General features: G+C 50.2%; 1 protein-coding gene across 1 annotated transcript; it reads left to right on the top strand.

Annotated features, from left to right (window-relative positions):
- Positions 1 to 3785: 3785 nt before the first annotated feature.
- On the top strand, positions 3786 to 7586 carry CYP26A1 (cytochrome P450 family 26 subfamily A member 1). Its single transcript, XM_007119818.3, has 7 exons — positions 3786 to 4246; positions 4440 to 4664; positions 4915 to 5205; positions 5297 to 5455; positions 5937 to 6071; positions 6617 to 6769; positions 7051 to 7586. The coding sequence occupies exons 1-7, from the start codon at positions 4058 to 4060 to the stop codon at positions 7390 to 7392; spliced, it is 1494 nt and encodes a 497-aa protein (XP_007119880.1). The 5' UTR covers positions 3786 to 4057; the 3' UTR covers positions 7393 to 7586.
- The last annotated feature ends 14211 nt before the right edge of the window (positions 7587 to 21797 follow it).

Here is a 21797-nt window from a genome sequence, read left to right on the forward strand (position 1 = left end):
TCATGGGAGATGGAGACATAGAGACGTTCGAGGTATTTGTACCCAAAACAGAAAGACCAAGAAGTAGTTTCCTGGCAATAGTTGGGTGAGGAGGCTACAGCTTAGCTGGGCAGCTGCTCCCTGGTGGGAAAGTGGGATGAGGGGTGAGGGAGACTCAGGAAAGACCCCCTACCCTTCCCCCAGAAGGACCTACCCTGCATATATCCAGAGAGAGACTAGGAACTGGGGCAGCCTGGGGTCCAGGCTGCTGGAACTTCTCTCTTGAGCATAGCTCCAGGGAGCTGGGCTCTGAATTATCTCCAAGATAGTTGGCTGCAGGGACGTTCGGTTTACTGCTTCAACCACCTTTATTACAGGGGAGAAACTGAGGCGAGAGACTGGACCACTCAGCCAGTGCTCTCCTCCACCCCATCACTTACTCCCCGCTCCAGCTCCCAGGCCTGTGGCTGCTGGGAAGCTCTTGGCCTTTTATCCTTTCAACGCGATCCCTAAGTTGGCCTAAGGACTCTGGACCTTTCCAACACAGAAGTTCCCAACAGTGTTTAAATCTAAACCAAGAGCCTCCAGCGTCATTATTCCTAACAGCTCACTGTAACCTGCCACCCACCTTCGGACAGGCTGGAGGCAGTTGGTCATGATGGGTGAGTCAGGGAAGTTGCCGCCAAGGCCTGAGCTGACCCCTTAATGAACCAGAAGAAAGCTGGTGCCCTCCTGACCTTACGCTTAAGGTGGATCCTGGGGCCAGAAAGAAAGGGGGAAGCAGCAGACACAGGCAGGGTTGGTAGCTCAAGAGTGCAGCGGGCCCTTCCGAGCTCGGCTGACACTGCCATAACTCCCTCCAGGGCAATTCATCACCCACTGCTGACCACAGGCTCTGGCGCCAGGCCATGGGATCTGCAGGCAGGTGACAGAGCCACAGAGCCGGCAAGAAGTGGCGGATCTGGGGGCCTGCCCTCAGGGCGCTCCTGAGGCTGCAGAGACAACATCTCGGCCTCAGAAACTCCACTAGGCTGAGGTGGTGGGAGGACCAGGGCTTGGGGCTGATTCTGATTTGGGGAGAGAGATTGGGGGAGGGGGCTCTCAGAAGCCCAGACTTAGCTGGTTCCAAGAGACCTGGTTTACCTGCACTAACTATAAGCCCCGGTAGGGGCAGCTCCAGTTTTGCTCTAATTTCCCACTGATACTTCATTCTCAGTAATTTCCAAGAAAATCTGAGCTCTTGCTTTAGTAGCTTTTGATTCTCTGAGGAAGGAGCAGATGTGGTTCTTGCCCTCCTGGACTTGGCATGCTCACCAAGGAGGTAGACAGTAAATAAACTCAGACAAGAGCAAGAACATGTCTGATGATGATAGTGCTGTGGAGAAAATAAAACAGGCCTGCAATGCAGAGTGCCGGGCAGGCTGGGGCCTGGGAAGACTTCCCTGGGGTGACATTCGACTTTGGAAGGAACCAGCAAGCGGTGAGCTGGGAAAGAGGCACCCCAAGCAGAGAGAACAGCAGGTATAAAACCCTGGGATGGGGATGAGTGCTCAAGACAAGGGAAGAAGGGGTTGAAAGAAAGGTGGAGGATAGGTGCTTCAGCTGCCTCGGCTCCCCTGACCCCAGTCAGGAACTCACTCCCCACCCCCCAACCCTTAGCAACAGGCTGTTTTGCAGACATCTTGGAAACATATTTTATTTTCCAGTGAATCAACCCCTCTCCCCACCTACTGCCACCCACGAAAGCTTGGCAAGTTATCTAGATCAAAGTTCTTATTGGGCTGGTAATTTATGGGCCCCTTCCCCTCTTCAAGATGTTCTTTAATGATCCTCACTATCCCATTTAATCCTTTCCTGCCGGTCGCCCCCGCGGGTCTCGATGGGCAGGTAGATTAAAACATTTTTTCCCCCTTGTGGCAATTTCCAGCGCGCAGGCCCCGCTCATCTTGTGACCCGGCGCGCGCTGAACTTGGCGAGATGGCCCTGCGGAGTTCACTCGGATGTCACGGTCCGGCCTGCAGGGGTCACAGGCGGGTCAGGCCGGAGGATTGGGACTGGGCCCCAGGTCACGCCCCCCGCTCACCAGTTTTGCTCACCGGCCGGAGGCACTGTCCAGAAAGGGGCGGACCCTGAATTTCTGAGAATTACCTGCAGCGCGTCTCGACCCGGTTCCAGCCGGTGCCCCCGAAGTCGTCTGTCACTGTTTACAGTTGTGAAATCGTTAGAAGAAATAACAGTGGGAGAGACCCTTCCCTAGAGCCTCTGAAACGCCAAGTAGGTTTACGGAGAAACGCCGACTCTCCGAAACACACCCTGCGGCGACCCGGGCTTGGAGCGTTTCGGCGAGTGTGCGGTCCCTGCGACTCCGCAGACACTTCCGGACCCGCCGGGTTTGGGGACCACCGCGGGAGGGCCGCGTATTTAACAGCTGTCAGGATCAAAGTGTATTCCATCCCCAAGGGACGCTTTCTAATGAGTGAGGCGTGCTCCTGGGAGACCGGCTCTTCAGTTTTAAACAAACGTATATCATTGCTTCGTTTTAGGCGCGACTGGAGGGCTCATCGCTCAAATCAAAGGGGGCGTGTGGCCCTGACTGGTCCGAGGCAGTTCGGACTCAGTCCCACTGGCTCGACCAGGCGGGAAGCAGGGAGCGCACGTGCGCTTCCCGCAGTGTCCGAGCTCCAGGCATTGGCTGCAGGAGCAGCCGATTGTATAGCTGGGCGAAGGCCAGAAGACTCACTTCCCAGTACGGATTCCCTCAACACTCTTCTTATCAGCGGCCGGCAGAGGCCTGAGTTTAGGACCCAGCCCCCCTCTCTCCTGGGTGGCTTTCTGCCCGGTGGGAGCTGGGAGAGCGGAGGATGGCTCCAGTGCCCGGAGCCCAGGTCACCTTGGTAACGTAGCCTAGCGTGCCTGGAGCTGGGAAGAGTATTTGCAAACAGAAGCCCCTTTTGGAAACTCACAACTTCCCTGTGGTGTAGACAGGTCAGGAATGATCACCTCCATATTAAGGAGGAGGAAACAGGCGCAAGGATGTGCGGTAACTTGCCCAAGGTCATTCAAGTAGAGATGGAGCCGGGACTGAGAGCCTACACTCCGGGCTTTCCATCCATCCTCCATCTCGGTGTCCTTATCCTGCCAGGGCTAAGGACCCTCTTCCCCTCTGCCTAGCTGGAGCTGCTAACCCCAGGGCCCTCGGAATCCGGCCGGCTGTGGCAGGATCGCAGAGCTCTGGTTGCCGCCGAGCCGCGGATGAATTGCCACCGCGGTCCCCGACTGGGGAGTCAGAGTTAGGGCTCAGACTTGTGCAGGGCTGCACCTGGAGTCCTGAGGATCTGGAGCCTCTCTTGTACCTTAAGTAGGACTTTCCAAGACTTCATGAGTGTGGACCTCATTGAGGGGTTTGGGGAGCTGGCAATCTATGGTCAGCCGGTCACGACTCCCCGCGACTCTCGGTTGGGTCCTGGCCCTGGGCTCTTCTGCGGGATCTTTGGAAGAATCGGGAGACCTGCGTTTTGCTCTGCGTTCTGCACCTCAGTTTCCCCACCTGTGGGACGAGGAAGCTGGACGATCTCTGAACGCACTTCCCTTTGCTCCCCCAGCAGGTGGAAGGGGGCCCACACGGCGCCTTTAAACGGAAAGCCAGTGCAGGCAGCTCTGGTCTGGGACCGCCCGTCGGACCCGGCGGGAGGGATTCCAAAGAGACCGACAGGAAGCCCCGGGCTTGGAGTTCCCGCTCCCCAGAGCCCGGGTCGGCCCCTGCCAGCGTCCAAGAGCCCCGCACAACTTGTATGGGCGAAGCAGGCTGCTCCTAGCCCCGCACCCCAGGAGGCGCGCTCCGAGGGAAGCCGCCACCGCTCCGCCTCTGCCTCTGCGCGGAACAAACGGTTAAAGATTTTGGGCAGCGCCTCGAGGGGGGAGGAGCCAGGGGCCCAATCCGCAATTAAAGATGAACTTTGGGTGAACTAATTTGTCTAAGGTAACGTGGGCAGCAACCTGGGCCGCCTATAAAGCGGGCGCGCGGCAGGTTCGGAGCTCTGGCGACGGCGGCAGGTGGCGCGGGAGGTCGCGGCGCGCCATGGGGCTCCCAGCATTGCTGGCCAGTGCTCTCTGCACCTTCGTGCTACCGCTGCTGCTCTTCCTGGCAGCGATCAAGCTCTGGGACCTGTACTGCGTGAGCAGCCGGGACCGCAGCTGCGCCCTCCCGTTGCCCCCCGGAACTATGGGCTTCCCCTTCTTTGGGGAAACTTTGCAGATGGTGCTTCAGGTAAGGGAGACAGGGGCGGGACAGGGCGGTTCCCCGGAGCCCCGGAGCTCCGGGGCTCCAGGCTTCCACTGAGGCCGGGGTCGGCGCCCCCGGGAGGGAGGTGACTGAGGCTATAGGATCAGTACTAGCCGGAGGCTCGGCGCTCCCTGGCGCCCCCTCACTCCCGCCTCTCTCCTCCGCTTTCCTCTCGCAGCGAAGGAAGTTCCTGCAGATGAAGCGCAGGAAATACGGCTTCATCTACAAGACACATCTGTTCGGTCGGCCCACGGTGCGGGTGATGGGAGCGGACAACGTGCGGCGCATCTTGCTCGGGGAGCACCGGCTGGTGTCAGTCCACTGGCCCGCGTCTGTGCGCACCATCCTGGGCTCCGGCTGCCTCTCCAACCTGCACGACTCCTTGCACAAGCAGCGCAAGAAGGTGAGGGCGGGGTGGCGGCGCCTGGGCAGGAAGGGGGACCCGATTCGCGTGAGGGGTCCAGGCAAATAGGTGCTGGGCGAGCGCCAGCTGCATAAGGCGTCGGCTAGGGACCCTCCCAAACCCAGTGTAGCTTTCCCAGCCGGGAAGTGCCTTGGGTCTGGTGGGGTTGTGGGTTTCCGGAAGGGGACCTCGGAAGGCGAGAGGGGCGGGTGGGGCGCGGTTTTAACACTCTTCCCTCCTCGGAGCTCAGGTGATTATGCGGGCCTTCAGCCGCGAGGCGCTCCAATGCTACGTGCCAGTGATCTCCGAGGAAGTGGGCAATTGCCTGGAGCAGTGGCTGAGCTGCGGCGAGCGCGGCCTCCTAGTCTACCCCCAGGTGAAGCGCCTTATGTTCCGCATCGCTATGCGCATCCTGATGGGCTGCGAGTCCCGGCTGGCGAGCGGCGGGGAAGCAGAGCAGCAGCTGGTAGAGGCCTTCGAGGAAATGACCCGCAATCTCTTCTCGTTGCCCATAGACGTGCCCTTCAGCGGACTGTACCGGGTAAGGGCGGCATGTAGGGTGCGGAGCTAGGGGCTCCGGGAGCGCGGGGTCCGGGCTTCTCTGCTCACCGCCGTGCGCTCTCTGCGCTCAGGGACTGAAGGCGCGGAACCTCATCCACGCGCGCATCGAGGAGAACATTCGCGCCAAGATCTGCGGGCTGCGGGCGGCAGAGGCGGACGGGGGCTACAAAGATGCGCTGCAGCTGTTGATCGAGCACTCGTGGGAGAGGGGAGAGAGGCTGGACATGCAGGTGAGTGGCAGCTTCAGGAGAGGCACGGCGGAGTTTGATCCCCTGGCTTTCCAAGCGCAGTACCTGGGGTCCCCAAAGTGCCCTCCTGGGGCCCACGTTCCCAGAGTGGGAAGCCCGCCCAGACCCCAGGGATGGGACACAGAGGTTGAGACACCTGGTCCGCGGAGCTGTGGGGAGAGGCTTCGTTCCCTATCCCTTCCAGGTTTTAAAGGGAAAGTTGGAATTTGCAAGATGTAAATAAAGAGTGTTGGGTGATTATAGTACAACCAAGGCTTTAAGAGTTCCTGGGAGAGTGGGATCTTACTGGCCTTCCTCCTCTAGCTGAACTAAAGGGTCTTAGCATTTTGTTTAAATGGATTTTCTGTCAGCACACTTTCAGCCCTTCTCATCTTCCCTCCAGAACCCTCAGTTCTATTCTGAGTAGTCGCTCTGTAAAATTGCATGCAGACTTGTCAAAACGTTCGTCTTAATCCACTCTTAGGCACTAAAGCAGTCTTCAACTGAGCTCCTCTTTGGAGGACACGAAACCACGGCCAGTGCAGCTACATCTCTGATCACTTACCTGGGGCTCTACCCACATGTCCTCCAGAAAGTCCGAGAGGAGCTGCAAAGTAAGGTAGGGGAACTGAGGTGGCCGGGGGGTGGGGGGGTGGGGGGAGGATTACCTTAAGAAACTCAGCTACTCTCTAGCCAGCTTCCCAAAAGGTAAGTGTGATTTCCCAATAAAAAAAAAGGAATCTTGAGCTGTGATCCCATTCGGGCAGGGTTCAGCCTTGTACTTCTACCTCTTCTCCACGTTTTGCAGAACCTTGGAGATTTTCAGATAGGTTCCACTTTCTTGGATTTGTATGTTCAAGGGCATGAATGGGGAACTCCTGGGGGACTGTGGTGGCAGCCAGCAGTGGTGGTGGTGATTGGGGGAGGGGAGAAACTTGGTGGTTCTAACTGGTGAGCAGCATTCTCTTGGAATTGTAAACAGATAGTGGACTTGGGCCCAGGGCTGGAGGCAAATGGTAACTAGCTGCTCCCTGTTTCCCCCTCACACTTTCCCATCATGAGGCCCTTTGGGTCCAGCCGCTACTTAAGCCCTGTTTACGTCTGCTGGGCTGATTTTATTGGAGCACAGAATAACCGTTCACCTCTGTGTGACTGTTTTGATAGGGTTTACTTTGCAAGAGCAATCAAGACAACAAGTTGGACATGGAAATTTTGGAACAGCTTAAATACACTGGGTGTGTTATTAAAGAGACCCTTCGACTGAATCCCCCAGTTCCAGGAGGGTTTCGGGTTGCCCTTAAGACTTTTGAATTAAATGTAAGTTAAAAGTTCTCTCCCTCCCACCCTTACCTTTTGTGTTGTAGTTTTAAATCTCCCTTTGTTTCTCTGTCCTTTGACTTAAATTTCTTAGGCTTTTGATAACATTGTCCTGCCTCTGAATGTCTGTCTATCTGTCTCTCTGTTTCTCTCTCCACCTCCCCCTCCTCCTTTCTTTCAGCTCATAACTCCTCTAAGGATATCAGTGATAGATTTTTTTTCCTCCTGTTGAAGGTTGAATTCCAGTTTGTCAGTCCTTTGGACTTCATAATCTTTTGCAGGGATACCAGATTCCCAAGGGCTGGAATGTTATCTACAGTATCTGTGATACTCACGATGTCGCCGATATCTTCACCAACAAGGAGGAATTCAATCCTGACCGCTTTCTGCTGCCTCACCCGGAGGATGCATCCAGGTTCAGCTTCATTCCATTTGGAGGAGGCCTTAGGAGCTGTGTAGGGAAAGAGTTCGCAAAAATTCTTCTCAAAATATTTACAGTGGAGCTGGCCAGGCGTTGTGACTGGCAGCTTCTAAATGGACCTCCTACAATGAAAACGAGTCCCACCGTGTATCCTGTGGATGATCTCCCGGCAAGGTTCACCCGTTTCCAGGGGGAAATCTGATGGGCGGGAATGCCCAGACCTCAGACTTATTTGAAGAGTACATATGCGTTTTTACCTAGTGTCATGTTGATTTTATTATATTTAATTTCTAAATGTATATTATAATATTTATGTGTCTCTTCTACAGTACCACAGTCTTTAAATATTAAAATAATGAACTGGATAGTTTACAAATAAAGTAAAATCTGAAGGTGCTTGTGTTGCGTTTAATATTCCTGTGGGGGGAAGCTCACCGGTTTTATATTTGTATATTTAACCAGATTTCTACACGTCTACATTCATGGCTTTGTCATCTGTACATATCTATTTTCTGGGAGGAAGAAACTTTAGCTGTTTTTTTCTCTTAACAGTTATTAGAAAGCATACATTATATGTGTGTGTGAGTCTAAAGATAATTTTGTTAAGTTTTCGATGATAATTTAGAGTCTCTATTTGGAAAATCTATCAAAGTTAATTAAAAATTTGGGGAGGGGTTTGCTTTACTTTAGGGAAAGCTGAATTTGAAAAGAGAACACTTTGAGAAGATCATCTAATATAACACCTTCAGCCATAAACTTAGTATGTTTTATAAACATAATAAATCTATGGTGTCGCACAGTGTCAGAACTGTTTTCTGAAATTAAAGTTTTAGGTAAGACAAAGTTATTGACTAAAATGAGACCCCAAGTCACTGGCGTGTTTCCTTACTCTGAAGTTGCATATGAAAACAGTATTGGAAAAGGCCAATCTCTGGTTTAGATAAGCGAGTCCAGGTTTTCTTTATTGAAAATAAGGCAGGAGGAGAAGATTTAACAAACTGACAGATAAAGTTTTTATCTATGCCAGGCAATAGGGTGTGAGCCTGACATGACTGATAAAATGGCCCAGTCATGACCCTGTGAACCTTGGCTAACCTCCGTGAAAGTGCAGTTTTGTCACATTTCTGACCCTGGCATAGCCATGTTCTGAACTGAAGGCCAGACTCTCAATCCAGAAAGGTTAGCCCAGTGACTTGCTTATGCAAGCACATTTTCAGTTTTGAAATGGCACAATCTGCTTACTGAAACTCTGATGGCTTGTAGGTTTTGGACTTTAAATTTTTCATTACAATTTTAGAACTTGGCAATACTGCAGAAAAACTAGGTGGTCTAAATAGGTGTTTGAAAAGGGTTCTGACTACAAAGAGAATTACATGTTCTACCTGACTTTAGTTTTTTAAGTGGAACTTGGATTGTACCTTAAGGTTGGAATCCTCTGTTTTTTAAGGAGTGTTTACAGAATAATTTATAATGCCTTATAATAACCTTATAAATGCCTTTTTTTAAAATGAGCAATTACAGGCTTTTTTTTTTTTTTTTTCCAGCCAAAGCTTTAGTGTACTGTGATGTACAAAGCTGACCCCCACCCCCCATAACATTTGCCCTGGATCATTCCAGTTAGGAGCACACTAGCCTGAGGACATTATTTCGGATAATTTATACAAGGTCATTTTTTAAGGTTTTCAATACTTTTCTTTTTGCCAGAGGACAGTCAGTGTTTCAAAACCCTGTCTTCGGTGACACCGTGACCGTGTGTCTCTATGAGCATAGTGCAGAAAGAAATTTGAGCCATTTTAGCATATAATTTAATTTTTGAAATCCACCTATATTTTTTATCCGGAGAGCTCTGAGGAAAGTGCTTCTGGCTTGCATCTCCCAGGGCTACACTTAGCTTAATTAGACTCATCGATTACAGAGTAGTGCGGAATTTATCTCGAAAATACGTTAAAAACACAATCTTTGATAATGCGCTTAGTGCTGAGTAAAGGCAGTTTCAACGTGTGTTCGTGTGAGGCAGAATCGATGTTTGTCCCTGGTCACAATGTCTGGGGCAAGCGTGTTTTACAGCCCAGGCTCCCCTGGGTCAGCGTTCACGTGTCACCCAGTGGAGAAGTGTTTCAGGAGGAGGCCGCTGTTCCAGATTTAGATTTGGCCAGCGTTGTGGAAGGACGGGAGACCACTGTGAGAAAGGACTCTTTGGGGCTCCCAGGAGCCGGGCACCGTGATGGAGGGTGCTGTGCCCTCCCGGGCCTTGGGTAGACCTGCCAAGCGGGTCAAGTTGGTGGCCTCCGTCTCCCCTTCCACACGTACCCCTTGCCCTGGCTGCCTCCCATCCCCCCTTCTCTTTAGTCAGGGGTGTGGTGCCACCAGGGACAGACCATTGTCAGGACTGGCATATGAAGGCATCCAGCTTAGTCCATAAAGCACCAGCATTCAGAGGGATTGTAGTCTTCACCCAGCTTAGCCCTGGGAGGCCCAGAGAGGGACTGTGATTTGCCTGGGGCCACCCAGGGAGCGGCAAAACCAGGAAAGGCCTCCTGCTGCTTTTTCCTTCTTCTTTCTTTTTTTTCCAGCATCTAGTAACACCTGCCTGATTTGTCTCCAACTTTCTGTTGCCAGAAGACCCAGCAGTCTCCACATCCTAACTTCCCTTCATGTCCCCTGCCACCACTCCCCTGCCCTGTGACACTCCAGAGATCAATTCTCTTGCAGGCAGCTGGGGAAATGGGAGCAGCGACAGGAAGCGGCTGCTGCCCCCAGACCCCTCATCTCCTTCTAGGTTTCAGGGTGCTTTTTGTACCTTGCCACCCACCAGAGGTCCACAAGGGGGCGGGCTTCTCCCTTCTATGCCAAGCTCAGCAACCAGTGGTTTCCCCACCAGTGTCCATGAAATCCAGGGTGTCAAGGTACAAAAAAAGTTGCAGAGGGACTTAGGTTATTGGCTGTGTCATCACCAGAGGGCTCTAGTTGCCTCAAAGTGTTTTCCTTATATGGTGCTAACATTTCCTGCCTTCTCGCTTACCCTCCTCAGTGCATGCTCTGTCCTTCAGAACAGGTCTGAACCCGCATTTACTACCCCTCATCTCCTTCTAGGTTTCAGGGTGCTTTTTGTACCTTGCCACCCACCAGAGGTCCACAAGGGGGCGGGCTTCTCCCTTCTATGCCAAGCTCAGCAACCAGTGGTTTCCCCACCAGTGTCCATGAAATCCAGGGTCCACAGACTCTGGCCCGGGGCCTGCTTTTGCCCCAGACAGTGAGAGGCTACAGTCACCCAGGGCTTAGCAAATCCTCAGCCTCAGGCCTGGTCATGGCTTCCCGGCCCCTCTGGAAGAGTCACCCCAGGCGGGGTTGATCTGGACCGTCTTTTAGCTTCTGAAGTAGCCACCATCCACCGTGTGTCTCTGTGGCTCTGGTTTTGAGCGTTGCCCACCTACTGCCCATGACTTGACCTATGTTGCTTTCACTGTCCCTGGAAAATGGCTCTCGGTTTTTAGGGAGTGGGGCCCGTGTTTTTCGAAGGACATGTGCGTACTAGTCAGGGTTCAGACGACCCTCCCCAGGTCCAGGAGCCGCCCCACAGAAGCACTGTGAGAGGAACTAGGAATGTTTAGAGAGGCTGTGGAGGCCCCACCTTCCAATAGTTAAAGTGCTGCTGTAGTAAATGCGGGTTCAGACCTGTTCTGAAGGACAGAGCATGCACTGAGGAGGGTAAGCGAGAAGGCAGGAAATGTTAGCACCATATAAGGAAAACACTTTGAGGCAACTAGAGCCCTCTGGTGATGACACAGCCAATAACCTAAGTCCCTCTGCAACTTTTTTTGTACCTTGACACCCTGGATTTCATGGACACTGGTGGGGAAACCACTGGTTGCTGAGCTTGGCATAGAAGGGAGAAGCCCGCCCCCTTGTGGACCTCTGGTGGGTGGCAAGGTACAAAAAGCACCCTGAAACCTAGAAGGAGATGAGGGGTCTGGGGGCAGCAGCCGCTTCCTGTCGCTGCTCCCATTTCCCCAGCTGCCTGCAAGAGAATTGAGGATTTCATGGACACTGGTGGGGAAACCACTGGTTGCTGAGCTTGGCATAGAAGGGAGACAGCAGCTCCCTGTCAACTGAGGCATCCAAACTGAAGCCGGATAACCAAGCGGCCATAAGGATTCTGACACGGAGGGAGAGGTTGGGTTACATGACTCCCAAATTCCCTTCCAAAATTCAAGAACTGTGATTCTCTGAGACTTGATTCTGTATTAATTCAACCACTCAGATACTCACTTTACTTTGAAATGCACGTTAACTCCAATCTAGGGAGACGGGACGTCCTGACATCCTCTTCCAGAGGCATTCAGCAGTCCTTGGTGATCCTTCTGTCAAAGCTCCAAGCCAAATGTGGAGGTGGGACCCAGGGAGGCTGACGCGCGTCTTCACAGAGACGCTGAATCCCTGCGTTGATTGCTGGGAGACCTCTCTCCTGCCTTGTGACCTGTTGCTTGCAGGTCCAGGTCCTGTGTCTGCTCCTGCAGCCCCTACGCCTCTCCCAGCTGTGCCATGCTGACCATCCTCTTGACCTGGCTTCTGGGGCAATGCCCTGAGACGTTCCCCAGAGCTCCCTGAAAAGCTACGCAAAGGCAGGAGCTGTGTCTCATCGCTGGAATCTTGTAAATTCATTCTCATGTGCTTCCCTGCCCTCCCCCAGAACACACTCACACATAAGAGGTGTTCTTTGGGAGAAAATGTTTCTTGAGGCCAATCGACGCCATTCACCTTATGTCTCTCCAGCTTTGCGGTGCCATGTTTTTCTTTGAAAAGTGAAACTTTCTTCCTTGGAAAATCTCAGCAGCCGCAAGCTTACACGGCTGTGGTTTAACAGCATGTCACATTCCTGAAACCGATGCTCCATGGGTATTTGGCCAAACAAGCTTTCCTTCTTTTGAAGTAGAGTCAACTCGAGTTAGAACCCTGGGACAGAGTGGAAACTTAGCCCTGGATTACGAGGTGGGTTTTCTGGGTGAGAGTTATCATGTTGCAATATTCATAACCATGCACCACAGCACAGAAGCTGACCCGCAGCTTACGAGTTCTCACCACTGCCAAACCCCTCCCTAGTCTATCGAGGGGTCAGAAATCTACTCACTCATCTCTGACCGTAGATGCTTCAAGTATTTTTTCTGGTCACTAAGAGATTTATTTAACTCAAATGCTTTGTGAACAGAGGACAAGGTACTTCGCTTACAACAGACATTTGACAAAACATGTTGATTGATTCATTAAGTACAGCCATACCATCCAACATAACAGTGGTTTATTTAAAGATAGAGGAGGGGATTTGGTAGTTTGAAACAGAAAGTTCATTTAATCGTCAATTAGTCACAGACTTTTAGAGCTGGAAGGGAGATTATGGATAGATCATCCGAGCCCCTCGGTTTACAGCCGAGAAATCTGCGGCTCCAAGAAATTTAAGTCCACAACAGAGAATCAGGACCGGCAGTCCAGTGTCTGGTACATTGTAGCATTAGTCTTCAATTAAAAAAAACATATTATTTATATACATCTCAGGAATAAAGGGCAGGTGAGCAGATTATCTGAGACTAAGTTGCTTACAGGTTCTTGCTTCTCACTGTGCCTCTGAGAGCAGCTGGGTACAGATTGCAGGCATTTCTGGTGGGGCCGGGGGCTGGGTCTGCATGTTGGTAGAGCTGGACCCTCAGACATTTTAAGTTTCTTGTACTGCACAGCCGAAAATTGTTTCTGTTATGGGTTAAATTGTATCCCCCTTCCCGGGAAAAAAAAAAAATGCTGAAGTTCTAACCCTCAGTACATCAGAATGTGACCTTATTTGGAAATAGGGTCCTTAGAGAGGTAATCAAGTTAAAATGTCTTCAGCTGTGTCCTCATCCAATTTGATTGGAGTCCTTATAAGAAGGGGAAGTTGGGACACAGGGAGACGCACGCAGAGGGGAGATGATGTGAAGACACGCATGGAGAATGCCATGTGAAGATGGAGGACTGAAGTGATGTTATCTGCAGCCTAAGGAATGCTGAAGATTCCTGACAAACCTCCAGAAGCTAGGAAGAGTCAAGGAAGGAGTCCCTTGCAGGTTTCAGAGGGAGCCCACTTCAGACTTCTAGACAAGAGCTGTGAGACTTGATTTCAGCCTTCTAGACAAGAGCTGCCTCCGGAACTGTGAGACAATCAATTTTTGCTGTTCTAAGCCACCTAGGTTGTAGTACTTGTAAAAATGGCAGCCCTAGAAAACTAACACAGTTTCCAAAGGCAAGAAACCTTATTTGTGAGAAACAGTGGTTCTCAATGTTAGCATGCATCAGAATCCCCTGGAGGGCTTGCTGAAATTCAAATTACTGGGCTTCACCCCAGAGTTTCTAGATTGACCCAAGAATTTGCATTTCTAGCTAGTCCCCAGGTGGTGTTGATGCTGCTGGTCCCAGGACCACGCTTTGAGAACCACCGACAGAAAGGTTTCTGATCTCTAAGTCAAGGATCACAGACTCATGGGTGCCAGGAGGTAATTTAACAGGTGATATGAACCAGGGAGAGAAACAGCTGGGGGAGGTAGGTGTGCTAATGCACGGCATACCAGTCCACTCTAAAGGGGCAGGTGCTGCTCAGTCTGGCCTATCCTTGACCTGTAGGAATGAAAGTTCTTCCAGTTTTTCAGGAGGTGCTAGAAATTCAGATTTGCATGGGAACATCCTGATGTTTAGATGTTCGTAACTAATTCACATTAAAGAAAAATGTGCAGGAATATGTTTGAAATGGATGGCCAACGGGGACCTACTGTGTAGAACAGGAAACTCTGCTCAGTGTTATGTGGCAGCCTGGATGGGAGGGGAGTTTGGGGGAGAATGGATACATGCATATGTATGGCTGAGTCCCTTTGCTGTGCACCTGAAACTATCACAACATTGTGAGTCGGCTATCCTCCAATATAAAATAAAAAGTTAAAAAAAAATGTGCAGGCAGAATAAAACTTGTTTCTGGCCCTGATGGCTGCCAGTTTGCAACATCTTGGGTCTTTGATCCTTGAGAAGTTTTCAGAGTGTTTGATTGAGAATGGCTTGACTGTGGTTCTGTCTCAGAGTCTCTCATAGGGTTGCAGCTAAGATATCGGCTGGGGCTGTGTTGCTTGAAGGCTTAGCTGAAGCTGAGAGATCCACTTCCAAGATAGCTCCCTCACGGGGCTGTTGGCAGGAGGTCTCAGTATCCTGCTCTATGAATCTCTCCTAGGACTGCTTGGGCATCCTCACAACGTGGCAGCTGACCTCCTTCAGAGCAAGTGGTCTAACAAAGTGGCAAGACAATACTGAAGCCTCAGTATTTTTCATGACCTGGCCTTGGAAGTCACACTCCATTTCCACAGTATCCTGTTGGTTACACAGTTTAGCCCTATTCATTGTAGGAGGGAGCCACATAAGGATGTGAATACAAGGAGGTGAGGACCATTGGGGGCCATCTTGGAGGCTGGCTACCATACTCAGTTTTTGAGTGGGTGGGTGGACTCTTCTGCTGTCTCTTAGAAGCATTTTCATCTCTTTTCTGGGCAGTGCTTGATTTCTAATATTTTCATAGTGACCCATCACCTATGGGAACTTACAACTGCCATCGGAAAAACTCTATTACAGCATTTCTCAGCTGCACGGAGTCTGAGGGGTCACGTGCGCCAAGGCTGCAAGTTGGAGACCCTTGGGTAGAGCCTCAGAGTGGGAGTTTAAGCCCTTCTGTTTGCCAAAGTCTCCAACCAGCCCACTTCATTCATTTATATTACTTTTCAGGCCTCTGAGTTATCTGACCCTGCTCTAATCCAACTGTTCTGTTTCCTAGTACTCAGGACTTTCAGTGCAAAACTGAATAGTCCTGGGAGAAGTCAGATGGTTGGTCACCCTAATCGACCACATTATTTGAAAAATAGGAAAATTCAGTTCAGACAGCAGATGTGAATTGATTAGGTCCTTACAACTCAAAGTACGGTCCATGGGCCAGCAGTAGCTGCATCACCTGGTTGCTTGTTAGAGATGCAACATCTCAGACCCCACCCTAGACCTGCTGAATCAATCTGCAGTTTATCAAAAGTCCCAGGTGATTCTTATGCACATTGCAATCTAGGACTCTGAATAGGAGCAAAACCTGAACTTGGAGCAAAACCTGAACTTGGGCTCTCTGAGGATTCAGATTTGCTGTCCATGTGGGTGAAATAGATCTGACAATGACCCACTTGTGCTGTGGTAATCTGACCTTGACGTACACATCTTATTTTTTTCTTCCTGCCTCCCAGATTCCCCCAAATGAAGGGCATCTAAAGTTTCACTGTTGGAAGGAACCTAAAGTTCCCAATTCTCACCTGGGTTTGAGTAGTGGTTTTCATAAATCACTTTTCACAGTTGAAATTCTTCCCCCTTGCCCAAACAAAATGCCATAAAAACACAGATTAGGGGAGATTTCTGGGCATTTAGGTTATTTCCAGTTTCTGATACTCCAAGCAAATTGCAATCAGTAAGTAACCTTGCTTGTGCAGCCTTATATACAAACTAGTGCTTTATTTCTGTAGGATTGAGTCCTGCAAGTGAAGCTGCTGGGTCAATGAGAACGTGCACTTAAAACTGTAATGGAGAGCCAAAAAGGGTGTCTATCTGAAGAGGAATGTTTGAAAAGACAGTGGTTCATTTATGTTATGGAAAGTTATGGAGCCATAATAGGGCGCATATGATAGACTTCCATTGGCCTTGAGGGTTGACTACGATGTACTGTTAAGTAGGGAGAAAAAGTTGCAGAGGGACTTAGGTTATCGGCTGGGAAAATCTCTTTTGCAAAGAGATTAATCACACTTTCTGAGTACATTTATGGATGCTTCTTCTGGTTGTAAAGAATATGTGTTGATTTTGTAATTAATTTTGGTTGAGAAAAAGTGAAGGTGCTGTGGGTGAAGTGAACGATGCTCTGGAGATCAGCCCTCAGCCTCGTCTCCCCTCGGACCCTTCCCCCCCTCCAACCTTCCCCACTCTCTCTCTCAGAAACCACCACCCAGTTGCAAGCATCCGATTGGCTGAGCCCAGTCACATGCCCACATACCGGTTGCCAATTGCAGAGAGAGGGGTTGTCTTACCTCCTTTGATCCCAGGGGCCTTCACGGCCCACCTACTACTTCGGGATAACTCCTAACAGGAGGTGTGTTGTAATACAGCTTGGTGCCCATCAGCAGCTAAAGTGGAAAACCTTACAACACTAGCCTTTTGAAAACCTCTGTGTGGTTCGGGAAGCAGTTTTGAGTTAATTAACCTTATTTTCATAGAGTGCAAAGAAAAGTAAGAGCCAGACTTCATTGAGCATTTACTATATGTGCTAAGTATTTCACATTGTCTCATATCATTCTCAGGACATTTCCATGATGCAGGTACAGTTTTTAATATACTTTTTACAAATGGAGCTATTGAGGCACAGAATGGTTATGTAACTTGCCCGGAGCCACACAGCCAGTAAGTAGTGGAGTTGGGATTTGAACCCAGGCTGTCTGAGTAAAAGTTTGAATTGAAAATCCTTTCCAAAAGCAGAGTGAGAAGGAAGGATAATGCCTAATGGGAATGAGTTTTTTTCTACTTTGTTTTATAAAAACTTCCTGAGACAAGCTTTAAAAAAATCATAATTATTTTTAAAAAGTCAGGTATCATCCTGATCTGAAAACTTTAGATAAATCAAAATAACCAGATCATGTTATACAATATCAACTTGTTTTAAGATGGGGGAAAAAAAGACACTCAATACTCTTGTGGCTGGATGATTAGAAGCAGAAAATTGCAGGGTGTCTTTGGCAAACTGCAGATCTAGAAATCGGATTTGTCCCTAGAGGATAAACCACATCACGCAGAACTGGCCTGAAGAAGTGGGGGAAGAATTAACGTTTGTTTGGCACTTGCTAGGTGATTGATATTTACATATGTTACCAGAGTTCATCCTCAAGTTCAAGGAGGTAAAGTGACTTGTCCCAAGTTCCCCAGTTGGTAATTAGTTGTGAGTTTATTGGAGAAGTTCAGAGGAGAGGAAGTTAGGGCACAATTGGGTGTGTCAAGGAGAAGACAGAAGCCAGAGACATCTGGGCGGTGGATGTGCTTGGGCTCTGTGATGCTCTAGATCAGGGAATGAGGAGCTGCAGGGGCCCATGCTTAATAGCAATGGTGACTAGGCACAGGTGAGGTTCCTGAGAGGGACGGGGACCAGAAGCAGATGCTGCTTTGGGGAAGAGCCAGGTGGGTCTGTGGGGTGGAGACCCATAGGACACCAGGTGGACATGTCCCCAGGCAGGTGCTAGGTCTGATTTTCAGGAGAGCTTGGCTGTGGACACAGGTTTGGAGGGAGAGAATGCTGTTCAGCGGGTGCGGTGTCTAGAGGTGTGTAGAAAGGGAGGGGGGCGGGTAGCTGGGGAGCCAGGATCTCTGAAGCCAAGGGAGGAGAGAGACAGACTTTTGTGGTTGTATTTTTTCAAGGCTCTTTTTCAGGAGGTAACTCCCAAGGGCACAGAGCAAGATGTAGGCCTGAGAGAGAGAGAGAGAGAGCTATAAACGGAGGCTGAGACATTTTTTAAAAGACATAAAAATTGGATTTGAGGAACCAAGCTTTCATTATCAAAACAAACAAACGGGGGGGGGGGGGGGGGGGGGGTGGGGAGAGGAGTGGAGAAGGGGGGGGGGGCGGGTAGCTGGGGAGCCAGGATCTCTGAAGCCAAGGGAGGAGAGAGACAGACTTTTGTGGTTGTATTTTTTCAAGGCTCTTTTTCAGGAGGTAACTCCCAAGGGCACAGAGCAAGATGTAGGCCTGAGAGAGAGAGAGAGAGAGCTATAAACGGAGGCTGAGACATTTTTTAAAAGACATAAAAATTGGATTTGAGGAACCAAGCTTTCATTATCAAAACAAACAAACAGGACAAAGATCTGCTTTGTCGTCCCTGTCTTTCATCTTAATGAATATTAAGGTCTTCGTGCATAATGATAACACAGTGGAATGAAGATGGCATTTTGTCAGCTTTAGGGGAGGCTGTGGGTCAACTGAGATGAAGGAAGAGGAGAGGGGGAGGGGAGCCTCTATATAAATTTCAGGCGACTGCAGCATGGCTGGAGGAGAGGCCTAGGGCCGTCCATTCCCCAACCCTCCAAGGTCCCCGTCTGGCACTCTGCACACATCCCAGCAGGAAAGCCTGGGGAACAAGGCAGGAGGGGCCAGTTCTCCTTGCCCAGACAGTGCTGGGCTGTGCTCCTGCCTCCAAGGCCACTCATTTGCCAAGTGGTTCTCCCTCTGATCACCGAGGAAGCAGCAGGCATCAGCAGAGGAGGCTGGATGGGCACCCGGGGCGACTGGCGGCATTTTGTCAGCTCCTGGATCCTGGTAGAGGGGTGGCTAAGGGAGGAGGCCAGGGAAGATTTGGGGGCTTGCTGAAGAGCCTTCCTGCTCATGTCTCTTGGGAAGCTGGTGGGTGCCGTTTGAAGCAGGCTGTGTGCATTCAGGGGGTTTTCAGGCGGTGCTGCAGGGCAACTATCCTCATAAGAGAGCCTGCTCTGCCCTATTTTGAAGAAGAGGTGATGTGTCAGTCAACTTGGGCTGCCATAACAAATACCACAGATCGGGTGTCTTAAACAAAAGAAATGTATTTTCTCACAGTTCTGGAAGCTGGGAAGTCCAAGATCAAGGTGCCAGCCGATTCAACTCTTAGTCAGAGTTCTCTTCCTAGCTTGCAGATGGCTGCCTTCTTGTTGTGTCACAGGACAGAGAGAGAGAGAGAGAGAGAGAGAGAGAGTTCTGGTGTCTCTTCCTCTTCTCATAAGGATGCCAATCATATAGGATTAAGGCTCCACCCTTAGTATCTCATTTAACCTTATCACCTCCTCACAGGCCTTATCTCCAGATACAGTCACTTTGGAGGTTAGGACTTCAGCATATGAATCTGGGGGACAGGGAACACACAAATATTCAGTCCATAACAGGTGGGAAATTTAAATCTGCTTCCCAGCTTCCAATCAGACTGCTTTTGTCCTCAGGAGTCACAGGCTGTATAGCTGGAAGGGGCACTTCAGTTGTTTTCTAGATGGACAAAGTGAGGCCCAAGGAGAAAGTGCTTGTCTGCAGATGGATGGGAATCCTGGAAGCCTCAGCCCATGTGTATTCAGGTGATCCTGGCTTTCCCAGATCCAGCCACAGAAAGAGCTTATACCTGTTTGTGGACTGGATAGCCTTCTCACTTCGCAGAACATATGGCAGGACATGGCTGTGGGGAGCTGTTAAGTCTCCCACCTATTCCGTCCACCTGCCAAGACTGATAAGCTGTCTCTCAGTTGCCATCCAGATTCCTGGGTGAGAGTTTCATTGGTCCAGATGGGGTCAGGTGTCCCCATGTAGGCCTGGGAGCAGCGGGGCTTTCAGGGTTTCTAGAAAAGAGACGAAAGTATTGTGAGTTAGGAAGATGTTGTGGATGTTACTTCAGAAGTATTTAAGAGAGGATGTGATTTTTTCTTATTGGCAAATGCTGTTCGCCTGTCTGTATCATCTAGAAGAGTTTGATCCCTCCCCCCCTTTTTTTTCTATTATTTTGGGAAGTAGGATCTTTCCCTTAGTGGGATATCATAAATTTAATATATATTTTTCACATTAGCTGGAATAGAACCGGCATGTTATGTGATTTTTTAAAAATGTATGGCAAAGGCTACTTTTAATTAGCATTCCCATGGATTTTGTTTTTCCCTTTTCTATTTTAACCCAAAAATTGTGCTAAAAGTATTAGTATGGAGTTCCTTTGTTTTGGGGTGCCACCTAGAAGGAATACAGTACAGTTAGGACCTTCCTATCTGCGGGTTTCGCATCTGCGGATTCAGCTATGAATGTGAAACCTGCAGCTACAGAGGGCCGACTGTACTATGGCTATTTCCCATGGGGGACTTGAGCATCTGTGGATTTTCATATAAGCGGGGTCTCCTGGAGCCAACCCCCTGCAACTACCAAGGGGTGACTGTATTTTTATTTTTTCCTTTCTCTGTTTTTAAGCAGAAATGTGACTCTCATGGAATAAAGAGCTAACAGTAAATAAGCTCCTACATCTTCCTATCACAATTTCATGTATAAACCTATTAAAATGCTTGGGCCATTTAACAGTGGTTATTGGTGCTCTCTGAAGTTGTGAGTGAGTCCAGGAACTGCTGGTGCTGACAGCTTTTTCCTGGGTCTCTTGGGGGAGTGAGCAACCCTGGAGCTCAGGACCCACGTGCAGCTGCTACTCCCAGTACCTGTTCTCCCAGTCCTGTTCCTCCTGCACAGCCCTTTACAGTCCTGGACCACCTAAACGGGACGTACCAAGGCCCCTGCTTAACTTTCAGACGCATGGAGTTTTCCTTTTAGTTCTTGGAACCACGGTGGATTTCCGCTCCCCAGGGCCTTTGCACATGCTGTCTCCTCTGTCTGGAATACTGCCCCCGCCACCCCCTGCCACACACACTGTTTGGTTGGTTGGATCTTTGCTTAGATCCCATTTATTTTATATCAGTATGGTATCCTTCACAGCACTTGCTACAACCCATAATTATTTTATTTCTTATTTGTATGATCACTTGACCATCTTCCCCGCAAAGCAGCAAGCTCTTGATTTTCATGTTTACTGCTCTGTGTTCAAGGTGCCTGCTATGCAGTAGGAGCTCAATAAGTATTAGGTGAGTGGGAAAAAAAACAAGTGCTTGGGAGGGGACAAACTCCATCTGCCTGAAGGACTGGCTCCTGTAGTGGGCTTTGCTGGCTTGCTGGCCAGCTAGTTACTAATCTCACTTCTTCCTTCTACCTGGCTGATCTTTTACCCACAGTCCCAGCTTCCTGAGGCCCTGATAACTATGTCCTCCTGTTCCCTTTCTGTCTTATTCTTTTCACAGACTCTCAGCTGGCCTTAGACCCAGGCATTCAATTCACTTACTCAAGAAACGTTCACTGAGGGCCAGGATTTCAGATCCTCACCTGGTGTTCCTGGCCCAGGGAAGCAGCCCCACCCTATATACCTCCACAGTTTGTCCTCCACACACTGGTCACAATGACCCCTTAAAAATGCAAGCAGGGGCTTCCCTGGTGGCGCAGTGGTTGGGAGTCCGCCTGCCGATGCGAGGAACACGGGTTCGTGCCCCGGTCCGGGAGGATCCCACATGCCGCGGAGCGGCTGGGCCCGTGAGCCATGGCCGCTGAGCCTGCGCGTCCGGAGCCATGCCGCGGAGCGGCTGGGCCTGTGGGCCATGGCCGCTGGGCCTGCACGGCCGGAGCCTGTGCTCCGCAGCGGGCAAGGCCGCGACAGTGAGAGGCCCGTGTACCGCAAAAAAAAAAAAAAAAAAAAAAAAAAAATATATGCAAGCAGGCTCATGGTGCCCCTCTCCTCAATACCCTGCAAGGGCCCCCACGTCATTCTGAGTAAAAGCCAAAGAGAGGCGTGACGATAGCTGAGGAGGTCCTGTGTGCTCTGGAGCCCCTGCCCTCCTTGCTGCTGTGTCTTGTCTCCTGCTTCTTTTTTTTTTTTTTTTTTTTTTTTTTCTGTGGTATGCGGGCCTTCCTCTGCTGGGGCCTCTCCCGTTGCAGAGCACAGGGTCCGG

This window comes from Physeter macrocephalus, chromosome 20 (genome assembly GCF_002837175.3).
Source record: "Physeter macrocephalus isolate SW-GA chromosome 20, ASM283717v5, whole genome shotgun sequence".
In the NCBI taxonomy this organism is placed as follows: Eukaryota; Metazoa; Chordata; class Mammalia; order Artiodactyla; family Physeteridae; genus Physeter; species Physeter macrocephalus.

Coding starts and splice junctions, on each gene's coding strand:
- CYP26A1 (XM_007119818.3), top strand. CDS start 4,058: ATGGGGCTCCCAGCATTGCTGGCCAGTGCTCTCTGCACCTTCGTGCTA. Junction 4,665..4,914: donor TGCACAAGCAGCGCAAGAAG/GTGAGGGCGGGG, acceptor CTCGGAGCTCAG/GTGATTATGCGGGCCTTCAG. Junction 6,770..7,050: donor TTAAGACTTTTGAATTAAAT/GTAAGTTAAAAG, acceptor AATCTTTTGCAG/GGATACCAGATTCCCAAGGG.